At 41.0% G+C, this 21,999-nt stretch overlaps 1 protein-coding gene across 2 annotated transcripts in view; it reads right to left on the reverse strand.

Moving 5' to 3' along the window:
* Positions 1 to 310: 310 nt before the first annotated feature.
* The window catches only part of LOC122100723 (serine/threonine-protein kinase MARK2-like), a 44,296-nt gene continuing 22,607 nt past the window's right edge, over positions 311 to 21,999 (reverse strand). The window contains exons 2-8 of one of the 2 annotated variants that reach the window (XR_006146237.1): positions 14,332 to 14,427; positions 13,638 to 13,704; positions 12,649 to 12,725; positions 6,611 to 6,641; positions 3,032 to 5,266; positions 2,653 to 2,789; positions 311 to 808 (exon numbers count right to left, since the gene is read on the reverse strand). Coding sequence is in view for 1 of the 2 variants with exons in the window: in XM_042671082.1 (XP_042527016.1) it covers positions 746 to 808; positions 3,032 to 5,260 (2,292 nt within the window). In the remaining variant the exon portion in view is untranslated. The remainder of the gene's footprint in view (positions 809 to 2,652; positions 2,790 to 3,031; positions 5,267 to 6,610; positions 6,642 to 12,648; positions 12,726 to 13,637; positions 13,705 to 14,331; positions 14,428 to 21,999) is intronic. The other variant, XM_042671082.1, reaches the window with a different exon arrangement.

Here is a 21,999-nt window from a genome sequence, read left to right on the forward strand (position 1 = left end):
ATACCTGACTGGCCCTGTATTCATTCGTGGCTATTATAGACTTTACCTAGAGGCTGACTTCCTTTAAATAAGTATGTATTCTTCAATTTCCCATAGTCTCCTCTACTCTCCAGGGCTTCTTGAAGCCAGCAATATGTACAAAGTAAAAGGTAAAAAGTTTACATGATCGGAAGAGAAACCAGGGCATACTTAGGAGGACTACTTGCCTTTTGCTTATGCATATATGCATATGTACTATATGTGCACATGCAAAAGATAGGTTATCTTATATATATGTATATCATAAAACATTATTTTTATTATTGCTGGTAAAAGTACAAATTGATGAAAGGTAGTTTGATGGATGACACATAGCTTGATGGGCTGGTTGGTCTGAGGTTGGTGGAAACCCAGTATGCAGTTACTGGAGTTTGATGGATGGCACATAGCTTGATGAGCTGGTTGATCTGAGGTTGCTGGAGACCCAGTATGCAGTTGCTAGAGACTGGACAAGGATGGCTGGACATTGTAGGAGGCTCACAATGACATAGCTGGAGATCCTAAATATAGTCAGGAATCCCACGTATGGGGTGGCAGGAGGGCACTGAAGGACAGCTGCACCACGGGTGGCATACATACAACTTGTTTGGCTGGTCGTTCTGATGTTGCAAGAAAGCTGTTGTCTTGTTCAGGATAGCCAGTTTAAGTCTCAAACTATTCTGAGTGGCAAGATGATGTAGCAGATGTGTCCAGTGTTACAAGTATGCTATCCAGTGGTCCAAGGTCTATCGTTGGAGGAGATCCATTCTGGAGTCACAGGCAATTCGGTCTAGGATCAAAGAAGACATGGTCTAGGCATCAGAAGAGTATTGTTCTGGCATAGGATGAGTCCCCATGGGCTCAAAGGGAATGATTTGGGCCTTACTGTTTAGTCAAGATGGGTTGTTGGCTTGGGGGGAAAGTTGACATGGTTAAGGCAATACCTGTACAGACTCTCCAGGGGAGCAGTGGTGATACAGTGCCAGTGAAGCTGTTAAGCTTGACTGCTTGGAGTACAAGAGGCAAGGTGCCTGGCATGCAAGTATGGTCTGGTTCAACCGAGTCCTTAGATTGGTTGGGGTTGTCTTGCCCATAGGGAGTAAAAAGGACTTGCCCTGGGAAGTTTCATGTTGAATTGTCCCAGGAGGAGACTGATGGTTCCCTGAGGTCTGAGTAGGGTTGGCTTGCCCAGAGGAGAAGATGATTTTCCCTGAAAGAAAGATCATAGGGGCTGGCTTGCCTGTGAAAGGAGAGAGAGGATGGAGGAAAACTGGCTCCAAGATAGATTATGACTTCCAAGTGTGGTGGGCCCTGGAATGCCTTCCAGATGTCACTCAAGGAAGACAAGTGAAGGAGAGAGACTCTAAACATCCATAGACCTGAGATGCCCATGCACTGTTGATGTTTACTGTAGAAGTAAGGTTTGCTGGATGTAGCCACCAAAAGAAAGCATGTATACAATGTATACAATGCCATATTTTGAGATATTCAGCAATTCCATATGAAAGAGATGCTTGGTAGCTACTGAGAAGCCTTCAAAAAGGCCACTTGAATTAAAGGGACTTGAATCTCAAGTCCCTTGACTGGCCAAGAGTCAACTCAACCAGGAACCTTTGCACTAAATAAGCTCCTAGTTCAGGTGGGAGAGACTGTCTCACAGGGGGACAGAGGCAACTTGTTCCATCTAGTTGGCTGGAAAGGCTGTAGGTGTAAAAATAGCACAGGTATGCAGATATATGCATGTCTAAGAAAGGGGGGGATGTGGTACAACCTGCATAGTGGCTGTTTGCCAGCATTCCACTTTTACCTCTTCTGCTTATCTTATTAATAACATGTGACTAGGTAAACTGGTTGACTCTTGTACTCTGAAATCAGGAGGATCGTGGCTATCTAGGGCAAAAAGTTTCTTAAACATTATCTCAGCCTGTCTTACTGTGAGATGATCTGCTCTTTGGTAACAACATCATAGGTAGACTGGCCTAGGTTCCAAGCCCTTTATGACTTTGGGCAAAGCCCTTATCCTTTGGAGCTACAGTTTTTCCCTGTAAGTGGGTCTGACGTACCAGACTCACAGCTGTCCTAAGTTAAAAGAGCAACTGAAGGTGGGCACTGTCCCTAGCATCTGTCCCTAGAAGCTGTGGCTCTTTGTGCTGACCCTGGAGTTTGATACCTAGTGTGATTGGGTGGGTGGTCTGCCTCAGTGGAGAGTGAGGAGGAAGACTACTGCAGCACGGGAGGAAAAAGTAAACAGGGGCCTTAGTTGGAAAGACCAGCCCCCCTGGCTGCTTTTCTCAGCTCTACCCAGCACTGCAACCCAGGCACACTGGGACTACACTCTCAACCTGGGCAACCTCCCTGGACCAAGTGTGCCAGTCCTCATCTTCATGCTGACAAGAGTGACATTACATGCCTGAAGCCTACCTTCCAGAAGACTAATTTCCCTCCTCACAAACGTGTCAGGATGAACCCATAAGGGTTGGGGCAAGTGCTCCACAGTGGAGCATCTGACATTATCTCAAGCCGGGGCAAAAAAGCTAAGCTCAGCAAGCCTTTCAGTTCAGCTCATCTCTACCTCCAAATACTAATCAGGTCTAGAATTTCATGTGGAATGTCTGCAGCTGTGTGTACAACTACCTGCTGAAATAGATGTGGTCCCTGGTTCAGGCATGCTGAGTCCTCAGTTATAAAAATACTTCATTTCTTCCTCCTGGTATTTGTACATATGGCCCATGGTGTCATCATCCTTGGAGCTGACATCCTCTCAATCAACCCTAAAATGCAGGGAGATATGTGAAAGAACTGCCTTGGTGAGTTTGAAATGAGTATCTAGAATGTTACTCCTGGCTATAATCATCCTCTTATATGAGGTCTCTAAAACTGATTCTTCCCATCTGGAATTCTGTTCCCTGGCATCCACAACTCTCCCTTCCTTCCCCCTCCCACCTCCCTCAGCAAGCCATTTTTGCAAAATCTACCTCTCATTCAGCACAAGTATTGCTAGCCTAACACCTACCTCTAAGTGATGACAACTCTGAGGAGCAATTTTCTTTCCAACTTTAGGGCATTTGGCTTTGGTCCCCAGGCAACAGCAACACAATCTGCGGAGGCAGGATAAAATCCTCCTTGGGATACTTTGATGACTTCTCTTTTTAGAATCTTTGGTCTGTTCCTGATTTATGTTACACTTCTCAATGGCAGTTTCGTTGCTGCCTTGTATGGGAAGGGTGTTTTGCTTTATGGAATCTTCAGTAGGAACAATGTCCCCTGAGTCATGGTTGGTGACTGGTGCAACTTGGGGCTGACCACTTTCATCATTTTCAGGTAGTGAGGACCGGTAGGATGAGTAGTATTTGGTGCTGTGACCAGCAATCATGGTAGCAAATTTGGGACATGACTGTCTCAAGGAGGTATTTTTTTTCTTGGAGTCTTCAATGGGGTTGATGACTTCTGTGTTGTGCTCGATGGTTGGTGCAACTTGGAGCTGACCACTGAGGTTGTCCTCCAGTACTGATGAGTGGGTTGGTAAATAAGTTTGAGTGCTTTGACAAGTATCTCTGGTAGTGAATTGAGAATTTGATGGTGCCAGTGAGTTTTTCACCACCGAAACTTGGACAGATTTGTTGACTTTTCTTAGATTGTTGGTGACCTCTGCTGAAACCGGGTAGCACCAACGAGTTAAGTTAACTAACACCACCTGAGAGTATGGGGATAGGCTGTGCTTTGTTTCATTGTTGGCAGTGGAAGCTCTTCCAACAAGCCCCTGGGAGTTGGCACTTGTGCCTGTGAAGCAGGCAGCTTTGGAATTCCAATCTACTAGAGTGTCTGGAGAACTCTGGGCAAGGAACAAGTCCCTAATGTATATTTGCCTCCCGCTTCCACTCGTGCAGACTGGCACAAGGTCAGTACCAGGCTTGGCCAATGGGCTCCCAGGGGATGAGCTCATTGGCTGCCCATAGTGCCTCCCACTTGCATTTGTGCAGACTGGCACAGAGCCAGCACCAGGTGGGTCTGATGGGTTCCAAGCAGATGAGCTCATCAGCCGCCTATAGCGAGGGCGAGTTGGAGGTGCTGTTGAGGCCTTGCTCATGCTCTCCTCTGATGAGCTGGCCTCATCCTTAGACACATAATTTTGCAAGGGCAGGGTGATACTGTGCCCACAAGGCTCCCTGTCTCTCTGTATTACTGATGAAATGATGGGGAGCTTGCAAGTTGTATCTCCTTGGTCTTGTGCTTTGGTCTGTATGGCATTGACAGCATCTTCAGGTGACATTTCTTCTAATAAGAGGTATGCTGCCATTGTGCTGTCGTACTGGTCATACAGTAGACTCTCCCTGATGTCACATAGGCTGAACCCCATCGCACACATAACTTTCGTAACACGAGCATAAGAAGCCTTGCGCTTATTTCTTATGAAACCCGGTGGTGAGTTCTTTAGCCATATGTGCCTCTTGAGGTGTGTTATTAGAGGTCTTTCTAGAGGATCAATTTTTAATATGTCACATATAAGAGAATACAATTCTGGTGAGATGTAAGCTGGCATGACTTTCTTTAGCTGAAGAAACTGTCCTTCCAGCTCTGCAAAATTCTCTGATGGAAACGGAACTGAACCTGTGACCATGAAAAACAGAATTATACCAAGACTCCAAATGTCTACTTCTGGGCCGTGGTAAGGTTGGCACCGTATAATTTCTGGGGCCATAAATGGCAATGTACCACAATATAATTCGAGTTGTTTCTCATCTGAAAAAAAGGCACTGAGGCCAAAATCACTCAGTTTAATGTTATAGTCATTATCAATTAGTATATTTTCTGGTTTGAGATCACGATGTACAACGTGATTTTTGTGACAAAATTCTACGGCATCTACAAGCTGGTGGAATATCCTGCAGGCCTCCTCTTCCTTCAGACATTTGTACTCCATAACATATTCAAGGAGGTCACCTTTGGTAGCATACTCAAGCACCAAACAAGTTGTCATAGGGCTTTCAATAACATGGTATAGTTTGACAATATGTGGATGATTCAGGTTTCTTAATATTAGGGCTTCAGAACAAGGGTGGTCAGAGTTTTCTACTTTATTTATAATCTTGATTGCCACTATCTTTTTACTTATTTTATGCTTGGCCAACTTGACTTCAGCGAAAGTCCCTTGGCCTAATGTTCTTAGGAGATCATAATGCTTGTTGAGCTCCTCTCTAATAGTTGTAATTTCTTCCTCACCTTCGGCAGGATTCATGGTCATCACCAACTAACAATGTCAGACAGACAAAAGTTGAAAGTGGTTATAATCCAAGGATGTTTATCGCTAAACATTGCCTTAAATAAATTCTTGCATGGTCTACTTTAAGGTCTTATAAAAATAAGAAAACCCAAAAAGAGAAGGAACCAATAAAATCACAGATGAAATAAATGAAATAAAAACTAAGAGAACAATACAAAGGACTAAAGAAACAGAGTCATAACATGTATCCAAGCTAACAAGAAGAAAAAAAGATGTAAGATAAAAAGAGGAAAGGATGATACCACTGAAATCAAAAGAATCATTAGGGAAGTTTTGTTTTGTTTTTTAGTTGATGTGGGGCTTGAACTCAGGGCCTGGGTGCTATACTTGAGCCTCTTTGTGCTTAAGGATAGCGAACTACCTGAGCTACTTCTGGTTTTGAGTGGTTAATTGGAAATAAAGAGTGTCATGGGGACTTCTTCCTGGGCTGGCTTCTAATTGCAATCCTCAGATCTCAGCTTCCTGAGTAGCTAGGATTACAGTTGTGAGCCAGCATCAGGAAAGATTTTCGAGGATTTATATATACTACAGCAAATTGGGAAATCCAGAAGTGACTGAATTTTGAGACACATTGGATTTACCAAGTTGAAAACAGATTAGTAACGAGCAGAGCAAGTAAATCATGGAAACTCTCAGCAAGAAAAGCCCAGCACTAGATGGTCTTGATGCTGAATTCTCTCAGACCTTTGGAAAAGGACTAACACATATTCTCGCACACTGCCACATAAAATAAAAGGGAAGGATATTTCCAAACTCAATTCTCTTAAGCCAGGATCTCCTTGAAATCAAAATCAGGTAAAAACATGACAATACTAAAGGAAAACTATGAACCCATTTCCGGAACAAAAAGAAACCCCTCAATAAGAGAGATAAATGAAAGAAATACAAAGGAAGAAGGGAGAGATCATTCCCTAAGTATATGATTTTATACTTAAAAGATCCTGTATTTGCCAGGCACCTATAGCTCATGCCTGTAATCTCAGCTACTCAGGAGGCTGAGATCTTAAGATCCTGGTTCAGAGCCAGCTGGCTCTGAAACTCTTATTTCCAATTGACAACCAGAAAACCAGAAGTGCTGCTATGGCTGAAGCAGTAGAGCTGAGGAGCTGACACACAGTGCTCAGGCCCAGAGTTCAAGCCCCATGACAAGAAAAAAAAAAGATCCTATACTTTGAAAAATGCTCTTCCAGAAAACTTAGATCTGTTAGACCTTTTAAGCAAACAACCATAATATAAAAGCAATGCACAAGTCAGTACCTTTCTAAACACAAATAGATAGCCACAGAAAAAAATACCCTTAGGGAAACTTACCTAAGGTGGAGAAAGACAACTGTTCTGAAAACTGTAAAGCAAGGAAGAAGAATCTGTAAAACATACTAGAAGATGGAAAAACTACTTGTGTTCAGAGATCAAATATTCAATATTACTAATATGGCCTCGCCCCACAAGTGATAAAACTCTGCAACGTCCATCAAGACTTCAATGTTATTCATTACAGAAATAGAACCTTTAATCCAAAAAGTGATATGGAAGTATAGAAAAATCCTGAATCCTTAAGCACTCCTGAGCAAAATGATCAATATTATTAATATCAATGAAAACAGACTTGAATTTGTACCCCAGAGTCACACAGAAACAGACACCCAAACCGAGGAGATCAAGGAAAGATCCAGAAACAAGCTCCTACAACTATAGCCATATGATTCTTAACAAATGTTCCCCCCAAAATCCACTATGAAATAGATAGCCCCCTTCAAGAAATGATGCTTGGAAAACGTGACATCCATACTGATGACAAACGGCATCACTATCCCTCACCTTGTACAAAAATCAACTCAAAATGGACCAAAGATTTGAAGCTTGAAAAAAATATGGGGAAAACACTAGGTGAACTCTTCAAAACCTAAGCACAGATGACTTTTTGAATAGGACTCCAAAAACAGAGATCACGCTTCTTTTAGGACTCCCATAGCTTGAGAAATGAGATGGAGAACTGACAGATCTAATTGAATCATATTCTATCTAAAAGCTTTGGCCCAGCAAGAGAACAGAATGTGGATACAGCTTACAGGAGAAAATCCAATGAGGTATGAATGTCTAGAATATATCCAAAACACATTAAAATAAATACCACAAGCCAAACTAATCCAAGCGAAAAGCAAGCAACTAAGGCCAGGTAAGTAAAGCTACTCAGCAGAAATCAGGAGGATCATGGTTTGGCTTCATAAAGACCTATCCCAATTAAAAAGCTAGCTATTGTGGTGTACATCTGAGAGCCTGGCTATATGTAGGAGAGAAGACAGGAGGATCACAGGAGAAGACAAGCAGGAAAATAAACACAAACTCATATTTACAAAACTGACTAGAGCACAAAAGGCCCAAGATATGGCCCAAGTGTTGAGTTTTCCTTGTGCTCTGCAATGCTCTGCTTCCAAATCCAGTAAAACAATGACACACACACACACAAACACAAGAAGAGAGTATAGATACTCTTCATATGAATAAGTGCAAATGCCTAATAAATACATTTTTCCTATGTGCTATCAAAACTACATTGGAATTTCCCCTGACACCATTGAGAATCACACCATTAAAACAACGAGCAGCCAATGCTGACAAGGATTCAGGAGAAAATATAAAGTTAAATATACAAGTTGATAATATAAATGTTACTACTAGTACACCCACTAGGAAAACTGGTATATAGGTTTCTCAAAACATTCAAACACTAAGACTTCTAGAACTTTGAGCTACACCATTCCTCAATATATATACGAAAAATCCAAATCAATGTACTGTAAGAATGACTGTATCTGAATGTATCCCATAACTATTCCCAACTGCCCTATTGTGAATTCAGTGCAGGTGCCCATCAATGGAAAAGTGGATCAAGAAAATTTGGGACGTTCACACAATGGAGATCTACTCAGCCATAAAGAAGAGTGGGTTTGTGCTGTTTGAAGTGATAGAGATGAAATTAGAAACTGTCTAGGAAGTCAGTATGGAGGTCACATGAATTGAAAAATAAACAATCCAGAGGATTACACTCTACCACTGTTCCGCACATCTCAAATAAACATGTAAGAAAGACACTTGTATTATCTACATTTATTGTGACAGCATTCACAATAGCCAGTGGTTCATGAGATAAGGTGTTCAATGACAGACAAATGGATGGCAGTGCTATGTAGACAAATGGGTCTGTGGAATAGTTGCACAGCCATAAACACAAATGAAATTGTATCATTAAGAGGAAAATGGAAGCAATTGGAGGACATAGCATTAAATAGGACAAGATAAGACAAGTTTATAAACAAAATACCCCTTAAAAAGTTTTTGTTGTGGGCTGGGAAGGTAGTTCAGTGGTAGAGTGCTTGCCTTGCATGCATGAGGCCCTGGGTTCGATTCCTCAGCACCACATAAGCAAAAAGAAAAAAGGCGGAAATGGCACTGTGGCTCAAGTGGTAGAGCGCTAGCCTTGAGCTGAAGAGCTGAGTGACAGGAATAGAAAAATGATTATTGGGGTGTGGATACTAGCATTAACAGGATAGGGCTAAAACAGGATGGAAGAAGTTGAAGATGTTTCAAATGTATTATTAGCAAGATTGAAGACTGAATAAAATCTGTTGAAAATGTTTCTGGATGTGGGACATAGGGTCAGATGAGTGACAGAGACTAATGATGTTTAGAGTAAGTGTAACTATATAAGAAAGTAACAATGAAATGTTCTATTGTATAATCAGGTATATGTTCTTGATGTAGGAAAGTCTGAAAAGTAATCTGCACAAAAAAGACAAAAACAGGTTCACTCAGGACTATCTACCAGGTGTAGTGAGCTTCATCGCTGAGGTCTTTGTGAGGTTAAAAAAAAAAAGGGAAAGAGGGAGGATGGGAAGGGATGGGAAGGGGAAACAAAGGAGGAGGCTACAATGCTTGATAAGAAATGTACTCATTATCTTGCCCATGTAATTGTAACCCCTCTGTACAGTATTTTCACAATAAAAAATAAAAATTAAAAAAAAAAAAAATCTCATGAGGACTTTTCTGCCTGGACTGGCTTCAAATTGTGATCCTCAGATCTCAGTTTCCTTAGTAGTTAGGATTACAGGCATGAGTCACCTGCACCTGGCTTAAAAGAGTTTTTTTAAATGATGCAAACATATGTCTGCCAATTGTTTTGTTAAAGTTGATAAACCTATTTAATGAAAAGCTGAAAAAAAAAGGGAAAGAAACAAATCGTAGCTTTAAGTAACCACTCTATCTGTCCACACTGATTTTTTTTTTATCTACTTCTAAATACAAATAAGAATCTGTGGAAGCTTTAGGATTCACTAGGTTGTAAACAATTATATTTGCTTATTTACAATTAAAATGTATTGGGTACGGTACCATCAAGGATGTGACAAACTAAGAAAAACTGGACTCCAGCCAGGCGCTGGTGGTTCATGACTGTAATCCACGCTACTCAGGAGGCTGAGATCTGAGGATCACAGTTAAAAGCCAGCCCATGCAAGAAAAGCCATGAAACTCAATCTCCAATAAACCACTAGAAAACCGGAAGTGGCACTAGCCTTGAGCTAAAGAGTGAAGGAAGGAAGGAAAGAAAAAGGAAGGAAAAGAGAACCAAAAAAAAAGAAAAAAGCTGGACTCTTGCATCTTAACACTCAGTATTTTCTGGGACCAGGGAGAATGCAGAGTTCCTATAAACTACAAGTACACGAGTAATAAGGGTAAAATGCAGTTCAATATAGCTGGGAAACACACCAGCCTTCATTGTTAGAAAATATTCTAAAGAATATTATTTCTTTTTTCTTTTGCTAGTCCTAGGGACTGAACTCAGGGCTTGGGTAGTCGCTGAACTTCCTTTTCCGCAAGGCTAGCAATGTCTTTTTCTGTATATATAGAACACAAGAACACAAAGCTTCATGCATGAGAAGCAAATACTCTACAATTAAACCACATTCCCAGACCTTTTCTATTTTTGAAATATGGGTGTGAGAAGCTAACCCGTGAAATGCTAGCTAACCAGTGGGTTAAGCACTGAGGATCCAGGACACACAACTCTAATAAACAACTCAGAAAATGCAAGACGTGCAGCTGTACCTCAACTTTTGGAGACTAGCCTTCGTTGGTGAATACAACAAAGTTCAAAGCCCCACATTGGTTAAAAAAAAGTTAAAATTTTTTTTATGGTTATTATGAAGATGAGGTACAAAGGGATTAGAGTTAAGTAAGTCAACTAAAGAGGACGTTTCTCTTTTACTTTTTAAATTTTCATTATTATCAAAAAGGTGACACACAGAGGTAATAGTTACATAAGAGTATGTTTCTATTTAGAAAATCTCACCACTCCACCTCACCCTCCCTCAGTTATTCCTTCCTGTCCCCACCTACTAGTTGCATACATCATTTGGAACAAAGTGTCTACCTAATACCACTGCAACATTTAAAACAAAATTTCTTAAATCTTCATTCACTGCTGAAATGTTGATCTACAAGAATATATTCAAGGGCTGGGAAGGTGGCTCAGTGGTAGAGCACTTGCCTTGCATGCCTGAGGCCCTGGGTTCGATTCCTCAGCACCACATAAGCAAAAAAGAAAAAAGCTGGTGCCGGGCGCTGGTGGCTCACGCCTGTAATCCTAGCTACTCAGGAGGCTGAGATCTGAGGATCATGGTTCAAAGCCAGCCCGGGCAGGAAAGACCGTGAGACTTCTATCTCCAATAAACCACCAGAAAACCGGAAGTGGTGCTGTAGCTCAAGTGGTAGAGCGCTCGCCTTGAGCTGAAGAGCTGAGGGACAGCGCCCAGGCCCAGAGTTCAAGGCCCACGACCGACAAAAAAAAAAAGAATATATTCAAGACTAACTGGTAGAGTGCTTCCCTAGCATGTATGAAGCCCTGAGTTCCATTCCTCACTACCACATAAACAAACAAACAAAACAAAAAATAGCCACCAACTGAGAGACATGAAGTACTCAAGTGATTGAATGCTAGCTTTCAGCAAAGGAAATCCTGGGACAATGCCCAAGCACTGAGGTCAATCTCCAGGATTGGGGAAAAAAAAAAAAACAATACACCTTCAGACTGATGTATGTATATATCCATGTAGAGATAACACTACCAGATATTTAACCTGGCTCCAGTGGCTGAAGCCTGTTTTCATAGCTACTCAAGAGGCTGAGATCTGCTGTCACCAACAAAGCCAGCCCCGGCAACAAAGTCCCTAGGACTCATCTCCAATAAACCACTAGAAAACCGGAAGTGGCCCAGTGGGGCTCGCATTGAGCACAAGAGCGAAGGGACGGAGCACAATGCCAAGGGTTTAAGCAGCATGACTGACCAAAAAAAAATCAACAAAGGAATACTAGATATGTGAATATACATACATGTATATACTTTATATGGATAAAGTTAAAACATGAACCCAAGTAAGGAGCCATTAGGAGAAAAGGGCAATGGAGAAGGAAAAGAAGAAAAAAAGAATAATTTTCAATCACAATGACAGTACATATGAACACAGCATAAATAACCACAAAGAAAGCTGTTGTCAACAGAGAAATGAATGCACCGGAAATGTGCACTATTGGGAGTGTGGATACTAGCACAGTGGGGTTGGGCTAAAAACGATGGAGGAGGTTGAATATGCTTAAAATGTATTATTTCCAAGTAGAAAAAATTGAATAATAAAATGTGTTGAAAATGTTTTTGGGGTCTGGGAAAGTGGCTCAGTGGTAAAGTGCTTGCCTTGCATGCATGAGGCCCTGGGTTCGATTCCTCAGCACCACATATGCAAAAAGAAAAAAAGCCGGAAGTGGTGCTGTGGCTCAAATGGTAGAGCGCTAGCCTTGAGCTGAAGAGCTGAGGGACAGCGCCCAGGCCCAGAGTTCAGGCCCCATGACCGGACCCAAAAAAAGAAAATGTTTTTGAATGTAGTGCATGTGGTCGGGTAAGTGACAAGAGACTCTGGACATTTGGAATAACTGTAATCATATAAAAGATAACAAGGAAATGCTCTAATGTTTAACTAATATGTTGTTAAAAATTTATTAAAAAGGCCCAAGGTTTCACTGCTTTGGTGTGAAGGAGTCACAGAATCTATCAGGAGTTCTATGTCTAATTCTTCAAAACTGGAATAATTAGGGAAAACCTGTGCAACTCTAAAACCTCAAAGTCAGGACTATGATAAGTTTCAAACCCATGCAAACTAAAAATGAACACACCCGCATTATACCCGCATTACATCACTTAATCACTCATTCAATACATTAGTGAACTATTACTGCCACAACTCTAAAGCCCCAAACCCAAACATCAAAACCATCACAGCAAGAAACAGCCTTACTCTTACCTACAACATGTAGATTCCAAAACAATGTAAGATGTTTTCACTGTGTTCACATAAACTACTGTGCCCAGGAATTTTACCTGTATTGAAAGAAAAGAAAACCAAGTATAGTCAGTGTTTCAGTGCTCTGTTCTGGGAATGCATCCCAGTGGGTCTTTGTGAGGTCACAGCAAGAAATGCACAATTTGGGTGTTCAATTGCCACAATAAGCTCACTCTGACTTTCTGTTCCCAATGGACTGTTGTCAACATTCCAATAAAAAATAACAAGTAGCAGCCACTTTATATTTCACTGGATTGTGGGGTAGTACTATTTGCTCATATAGAAAACAAGATGTATAGAGTACCTCAAGGGTTAGGGGTCAGAAAAATTGTAATAAAAATGGAGTCTTTGGGCTTTTACAGACTCATAGTAGGGCTGGAACAGTGGCTCAGAGGTAGAGTGCTTGTCTTGCATGCATGAGGCCCCGGATTCGATTCCTCAGCACCAAAACACAGAAAAAGCCGGAAGCCGTGCTATGGCTCAAGTGGTAGAGCGCTAGCTTTGAGCTAAAGAGCTGAGGGACAGCTCCCCGGCCCAGAGTTCAGGCCTCATGTGTGGTGTCTGGGGATCTGAAGAAGTGGAAAAGCTGAAACTAAGGCGGTCTATGAACAAGAGGCCGTTATTTGTAGACATCTCCTGTGTGAAGAGAGTCCTTCAAGATGAACTAAGACATTCGACACAAGTCTTAGGTGAATTTCAGCACAAAGACCCCGGCTAAAAGGTGGCTAAGTGACAGTTCTGTACACTCACATGCCTGGCCTTGATGGTGGAGGCCTTCATCAGAGGACTTGAGAGGCTAGGCATGAGAATCATGATTCTGACACCAATGTGAGGCACATATGAAGACCCCTCCATTCATCAATAAATTAAACCATACACAAATGAATTACCAATCACACTTCAAATCCCAAACACAAATTCTACACTTTCAAGGCAATAAGAAAGCTTACACGGTTGACTCATCAGTAGGTACAGGATAATCATATATATGCTCTTGCAGAAAACTCTGGCAATGACCTGCCAGGATAGACAAAAACCAAATTCAACCAGGGCTTTAAGTACCAGGTGCTGTCAGCTGCATCACTGAGGTCTTTGTGAGGTCAGAGAACAAAAAGGCATGATTCATGGCTCTAAGTGACTACTCTGGTCTTGCTTTCTGTCCACACAGATTCTTCATCAATAAGCTTTGGAAGCTTTATGTTTCACTAGGTTGTGTATAGTGTTATTTACTTATTTAGAAATGAAAATGAAGGGGCTGGGAAGGTGGTCAGTAGTACAGCACTTGCCTTGCATGCCTGACGGCCCTGGGTTCGATTCCTCAGCACCACATGAGCAAAAAGAAAAAAGCCGGAAGGGGCGCTGTGGCTCAAGTGGTAGAGCACTAGCCTTGAGCTGAAGAGCTGAGGGACAGCGCCCAGGCCCAGAGTACAGGCTGCTCAACTGGACCCTAAAGAAAATAATATAAAGAAAAAAGAAGGAATGAAAATGTATTCGGTACACCAAAGACCTTTATGCTTCAAGTCTGTAAACTACAACAAAAGCTGGTCTCCTTTGTCTTTTAACACTCATAGTATTGTGTGGGGCCTGTTGGCTCATGCATATCATCCTGGCTACTCAAGACAGAGAAAGGAGATTGTTACCTACCTAGGCAGACACTCACGAGAAATTTGTATCACAAATTAACCAGTAGTTGTTAAGATTGAATTTCTCCTTTCAAGAGTTTTCTTTAATTGAAGGTCACTAGAGGAGGAGTCAAATATAAACATTGAGTCAATTATAACTATACAAGTAATAGGAGAGAATAACATGCTCCTGAATATTCTCACATTTGTAAGTTTAGCTTTATAACCAACTCTCCTTCCTAAACAGCCTTTATCCAGTTAGGAAATAATTTAGCTTCTTAGTTTTTAATTTTTTTATCATTATTATAAAGATGATCTACCAGGGGATTAGTTATGTAAGTCAGGTAAAGAATACGTTTCTCTTTTTATATTTTTATACATATATTTTTTATTGTAATGATTATCACAAAGGTGATATACAGACAGGACACAGTCACATAAGTCAGGTAAAATAATATGTTTCCTTTGAGACAATGTCACCCTCTTCCCTCACTCTCCCCCAGTTATTCCCTCCTGTCCCCACCCACTAGTTGCAAACATCATTTGGAACATGGTGTCTAGGGAATACCACACTGCTGCATTAAAGACAAAAGAATGTCTATGTTCACTCACATGTGAAATGTTGATCTACCACAATATACATTCAAAGGCATGTACATGTTTATGCATAAATAATGATACTAGATATACATACATGTATGTGTATATGTGTATGTGTGCCTGTGTGTGTGTATATATATATATGTATATATATATATGTATATAATGTATATGGACAAACTACAACATGAATCCAACTAAGGAGCTATTGGGAGAAAAGGGCAATGGAGAAGGAAAAGAAGAAAAAAAGAATAATTTTCAATCACAATGACAGTACATATGAACACAGCATAAATAACCACAAAGAAAGCTGTTGTCAACAGAGAAATGAACGCACCGGAAAACAGAAATACACTATTGGGAGTGTGGATACTAGCACAGTGGGGTTGGGCTAAAAACGATGGAGGAGGTTGAATATGCTTAAAATGTATTATTTCCAAGTAGAAAAAATTGAATAATAAAATGTGTTGAAAATGTTTTTGGGGTCTGGGAAAGTGGCCCAGTGGTAAAGTGCTTGCCTTGCATGCATGAGGCCCTGGGTTCGATTCCTCAGCACCACATATGCAAAAAGAAAAAAAGCCGGAAGTGGTGCTGTGGCTCAAATGGTAGAGCGCTAGCCTTGAGCTGAAGAGCTGAGGGACAGCGCCCAGGCCCAGAGTTCAGGCCCCATGACCGGACCCAAAAAAAGAAAATGTTTTTGAATGTAGTGCATGTGGTCGGGTAAGTGACAAGAGACTCTGGACATTTGGAATAACTGTAATCATATAAAAGATAACAAGGAAATGCTCTAATGTTTAACTAATATGTTGTTAAAAATTTATTAAAAAGGCCCAAGGTTTCACTGCTTTGGTGTGAAGGAGTCACAGAATCTATCAGGAGTTCTATGTCTAATTCTTCAAAACTGGAATGATTAGGGAAAACCTGTGCAACTCTAAAACCCCAAAGTCAGGACTATGTTAAGTTTCAAACCCATGCAAACTAAAAATGAACACACCCGCATTATACCCGCATTACATCACTTAATCACTCATTCAGTACATTAGTGAACTACTATTACTGCCACAATTCTAAAGCCCCAAACCCAAACAACAAAACCATCACAGCAAGAAGCAGCCTTACTCTTACCTACAACATGTAGATTTCAAAACAACACCGTAAGATGTTTTCACTGTGTTCACATAAGCTACTGTGCCCAGGAAAAGAAAGAAAAGAAAACCAAGTAAGGCTGGAAGGTGACTCAGTGGTAAAGTGCTTGCTTTGCATGCCTGAAGCCCTGGGTTCGATTCCTCAGCACCACATAAGCAAAAAGAAAAAAAAAGCCGAAAGTGGTGCTGTGGCTCAAGTGGTAGAGCGTTACCCTTCAGCTTAAGAGCTGAGGGACAGCACCCAGGCCCAGATTACAGGCTCCACGACAGGACCCAAAAAATAAATAAATAAAGTATAGTCAGTGTTTCAGTGCTCTGTTCTGGGAATGCATCCCAGTGGGTCTTTGTGAGGTCACAGCAAGAAATGCACAATTTGGGTGTTCAATTGCCACAATAAGCTCACTCTGACTTTCTGTTCCCAATGGACTGTTGTCAACATTCCAATAAAAAATAATAAGTAGCAACCACTTTTATTTCACTGGGTTGTGGGGTAGTACTATTACCCATATAGAAAACAAGATGTATAGAGTACCTCAAGGGTTAGGGGTCAGAAAAATTGTAATAAAAATAAAGTCTTTGGGCTTTTACAGACTCATAGTAGGGCTGGAACAGTGGCTCAGAGGTAGAGTGCTTGTCTTGCATGCATGAGGCCCCAGATTCGATTCCTCAGCACCAAAACACAGAAAAAGCCGGAAGCCGTGCTATGGCTCAAGTGGTAGAGCGCTAGCTTTGAGCTAAAGAGCTGAGGGACAGCTCCCCGGCCCAGAGTTCAGGCCTCATGTGTGGTGTCTGGGGATCTGAAGAAGTGGAAAAGCTGAAACTAAGGCGGTCTATGAACAAGAGGCCGTTATTTGTAGACATCTCCTGTGTGAAGAGAGTCCTTCAAGATGAACTAAGACATTCGACACAAGTCTTAGGTGAATTTCAGCACAAAGACCCCGGCTAAAAGGTGGCTAAGTGACAGTTCTGTACACTCACATGCCTGGCCTTGATGGTGGAGGCCTTCATCAGAGGACTTGAGAGGCTAGGCATGAGAATCATGATTCTGACAGCAATGTGAGGCACATATGAAGACCCCTCCATTCATCAATAAATTAAACCATACACAAATGAATTACCAATCACACCTCAAATCCCAAACACAAATTCTACACTTTCAAGGCAATAAGAAAGCTTACACGGTTGACTCATCAGTAGGTACAGGATAATCATATATATGCTCTTGCAGAAAACTCTGGCAATGACCTGCCAGGATAGACAAAAACCAAATTCAACCAGGGCTTTAAGTACCAGGTGCTGTCAGCTGCATCACTGAGGTCTTTGTGAGGTCAGAGAACAAAAAGGCATGATTCATGGCTCTAAGTGACTACTCTGGTCTTGCTTTCTGTCCACACAGATTCTTCATCAATAAGCTTTGGAAGCTTTATGTTTCACTAGGTTGTGTATAGTGTTATTTACTTATTTAGAAATGAAAATGTATTTGGTACACCATAAAAAGACTCATAGCAATATTGGGTTTTCATGACCCACATCTACAATCTGCATGCCAATTAGACTAGGGAATCCAGCTTCTGAACCAGCCCAAGCAGAGAAATCCATCAGACCCTTAGCTCCAATTAATCACCAGCAGATGAAGTGGAGACCAGATCTCAGTGGTAGATTATTATTCATGAGTGTAAATGTGGGACAGCAAAAATTCTTCAATTAAAGCATTAATAGCAGCACCAAAACAAAACACAAGGACAAACAGCATGTTCCCTCATGCTATCCAATGCCTTTTTCTTCAAATTTGGATTCACTGTGTTATTTGACTCTGACATTTCACTGAATTTGTGATGTTGTAACAACATGCTTTGTTTCCTAAGATACCTATGGTGTAGCATATTGTTTATCAGGCTGTGAAGAAGAGAGATTTTTTTTTTTTTAATCAAAATTGCTCCAGAGGATCCTCTCATATCAGTAACTCCCATCAATATCTCTGATCTGAAACTGTCGGCTAAGTAGGCAATGGGTTAATATATTCACAGTGTAAGGAAAATACTGTCAGAAAAGAATCACACAGACAGCAAGAGTGTGGGGCCTTCTAATAGAAGTGAGAACTAAAGTCATTTCCAGGGGTGTCAGTCCCTTCACACTTTGAGAACCGAATGTTTTAGGGACTCCATTAGTGGTAAATGAAAGAAATTGATTTCTGCCTGTGTTAGATGTTGGTAAGTCGAGATCAAGGGGCCACAAGATTCAGTGTGTTGGCATCTGATCTGTTGTTACATAGGGAAAGTGGGAGCAGCGGAAAGGCTGAACTCCGTCCCTCAACTTGTTTTCTAAAGGCTTATAATCCATCCATACCTACAGAGTGTCGTGGGCAAATCTAGTCCCAAAGCCACAGTTCTTGGTGTGCGGGGACAAGGTGTGGGTGTGTGGTGTCTAGAGATCTGAAGAAATGCAACAGCTGAAACTGTGGCAGTCTATGAATAAGAGGCAGTTATTTATAGTAGACATCCCCTGCATGAAGAGATTCCTTCAAGATGAACTAAGAGGGGCTGGGAAGGTGACTCAGTGGTAGAGTGCTTGCCGTGCATGCATGAGGCCCTCGGTTCGATTCCTCAGCACCACATAAGCTGGAAGTGGGGCGGAGGCTCAGGTGGTAGAGTAGTGGTCTACGCTGAAGAGCTGGGGGACAGCACACAGGTCCAGAGTTCAGGTCCCACAACCAACAAAAAAAAAAAAACAAAAAAAGATGAACTAAGACATTAGACACAATTCTTAGGTGAATTTCAGCACAAAGACCCCTGCTAAAGGTGGCTAAGTGACAGTTCTATGCCCTCATATGACCTGGCCTTGATGGTAGAGGCCTTCATCGGAGGACTTGGGAGGCTAGGCTTGAGAATCATGATTCTGATATGAAGACATCTCCATTCATCAATAAATTAAACCATACATAAATGAATTACCAATCACACCTCAAATCCCAAACACAAATTCTACACTTTCAAGGCAATAAGCAAGCTTACACGTTTGACTCATCAGTAGGTACAGATAATCATATATATACTCTTGATGCAGAAAACTCTGGCAATAACATGCACAAGAAAGACAAAAACGATGTTCCCCCAGATCTTTAAGTACCAGGTGCTGTGAGCTGCATCACTGGGGTCTTTGTGAGGCTCTAACTGACTACTCTGGTCTTGCTTTCTGTCCACACAGATTCTTCTTTATCAACTTCTAAATACAAATAAGCTTTGGAAGCTTTATGTTTCACTCAGTTGTGTACAGTGTTATTTACTTATTTAGAAATGAAAATGTATTGGGTAAACCAAGGGCCTTAATGCTTCAAGTCTGAAAACTACAACAAAGTATCATGTGGAGCCTATTGGTTCATGCATATAATCCTGGCTACTCAATACTGAGAATGGGGATTCTAATACCTAGGCATACATATATTTGAAATCTCTCTAATTAACAAGTAGAAATGTAGATCTGGACCTATGGCTCTAGTAGTTAATAAGAGCTATTTCCTTCTTTTGGCAGACTTTTAGTACATGAAGTTCATTATAGAAAGATGGAATGATAAATTAAGGCAGAAAAACTTCTTCTAAAATAAAGTAATAGTGAAGGGTAACATGCACCTGAATATTCTCACATCTATAGTTTTGTCTATATAACCAACTCCCCTTCATAACCAGCTTTCGTTCATATAGGGACTGTTTGAAGAGTTTTATATACGTATTTTTTCATATTTGTTTTTCCTGTGCTAATTATAGGGGTTTGATCTTAAGTCTTCACAATGTTGTTTTGTACCTTTTCTCATTGCTGGAACTCAAGCAATTGAGGCACACTTCCGTTTCATTTTTATACTTTCTTTGTAATTCTCTACTCCCCATTCTTACATGTGAGGGAATTCATGCCTCTCTACAACTCTAAGTTATGTCACTAAGCTCTTCTAGTATCTTTGACAAGGGAGATTGGTAGGAACTCATGGAATAGTATGTGGACACAAGGAATCATTGGGCCCAAGTTCATACATCAGGAAATACATCCCGAAGTTCATGGTGCTGGGCTTTCATTTAAATACAGTCATCCTCTCAAATCAGATTGTAGAACTCTACCTATGCATACAGCAGTCCTCATTTAGCTTGAAAAATTTTCTTTATTATTTCCTTTTCTTCTAATTCTGTACGCTGATATTTTATGAACTGTGTTGCGTTCAGCAAAGCGAATTTATGCAACCAGTACTACCTGGACATGTGGCACATGTCTGTAATCTCAGCATAGGAGAGGTTGAGGATCAGGACTTTAAGGTCAGTCTTGGTACAATACAAATGAATACACTCAGAAGGGAGAGATCAAAGAACTGAGGTTGGAAGCTAAGCCACACAGAAAGATCTATAAGCATAAATTGCAAATTCTCCAGCAAAAACCTATGTGGGAAACATGGTTACTTAAGTGGTAGATAGCCAACTATGAGGAAACAAACCAAGTGAGAGATTAAAGTACAGAGTTCACCTATGGTACCAGAACACACTAGAAAAACATACACAGACATATAAATATATACATACTTTAAAGCTCGTATTATTTCTATTCTCACATGATAAAGACAGAATACATCCAAACTTCTTAGTCTATGCATACAAGGATAACTATAACAGCACACATTAGAAAACTATATTATCAACAACTGAGGGGAGTGAGCAGTAGGTTTTATGTTGTCTTTTGAAGTTGTGCTGGTGTGGATTCACAACTCCATGTGAAGCAGAATCCCACAGGACTCCTATAGAACATACATAAAATAAAATGCATAGAGATTCAAATGTAGTACTACAAACATCCATCTCCTAACAGTCATCATGCAAAAAGTGAGGCACACCAAGGATAAAAGGTATGGAAACAAACAGCAAATGATAGAAATCCTTCCTTATCAGGATTTGCTTGAATGAAAGCACTTTAAACAGGCAATCAGAGAATAGGGTGTGGCAGAATAAATGAAAAGTATGTATCAACTTGCTGTCTATGAGGCTCCCCCTAGAGTGAGCACATGGTAGGCAAGGGCTAGAGGCTCATTTTAGGTCAAGAATACAACCCTCACCTCCCCAGCCACCACACACACACACACACACACACACACACACACACACACACACACACACACACACACACACACACACACACACACACGGATCTAAAATGGCAGAAAGATTTCATGCAGAAAGAATAGAGCAGGGTGGGGAGTACACACTGCAGACTAAATGGATGGTACCCATTATGTTTTTAAGATATTCTCTATTAACAAGAGATACTATACAATAAGAAAATAAAGCATTCTTAAATATCACCACAATTAAGAAGAGTAGGTCAAAAGCTATAGAAAAAAAAAACAATTTTAGGGAGAATTATTCTAAGTTAATGCATGGCAATGTCAATTCCCCACTCTACACAATAGTTACACAAACAAATTAAAGATAAAGGAGAAAATAGAATGGACAACTTGAGCTACAGGAAAAGCCAATCAGATATATCAAACATTTGCTGGAAATGTATTCAAAGGCCTCAGAATACATGTTCTTTTCAGGTGTGTGTGAGACATCCCCAGGACAGTCTCTTAGACTCCAATTCAATAGGTTTTATAAAACAGGTATCATTCAAAACATCTGACCAGGGCTGGGAAGATGGCTCAGTGGTAGAGCGCTTGCCTTGCATGCCTGAGGCCCTGGGTTCGATTCCTCAGCACCACATAAGCAAAATGAAAAAAAAGCCGGAAATGGAGCTGTGGCTCAAGTGGTAGAGCGCTAGCCTTGAGCTGAAGAGCTGAGGGACAGTGCCCAGGCCCCTGAGTTCAGGCCCCACAACCGGACCCCCCCCCAAAAAAACATCTGACCATAATGTGAGGAAAGGAGAAATTAATGACAGAAGCAAAACAGGAAAACTCACAAAGTGGTAGAAATTAA

This window comes from Dipodomys spectabilis, unplaced genomic scaffold (assembly GCF_019054845.1).
Source record: "Dipodomys spectabilis isolate Male_0828 unplaced genomic scaffold, ASM1905484v1 ptg000597l, whole genome shotgun sequence".
In the NCBI taxonomy this organism is placed as follows: Eukaryota; Metazoa; Chordata; class Mammalia; order Rodentia; family Heteromyidae; genus Dipodomys; species Dipodomys spectabilis.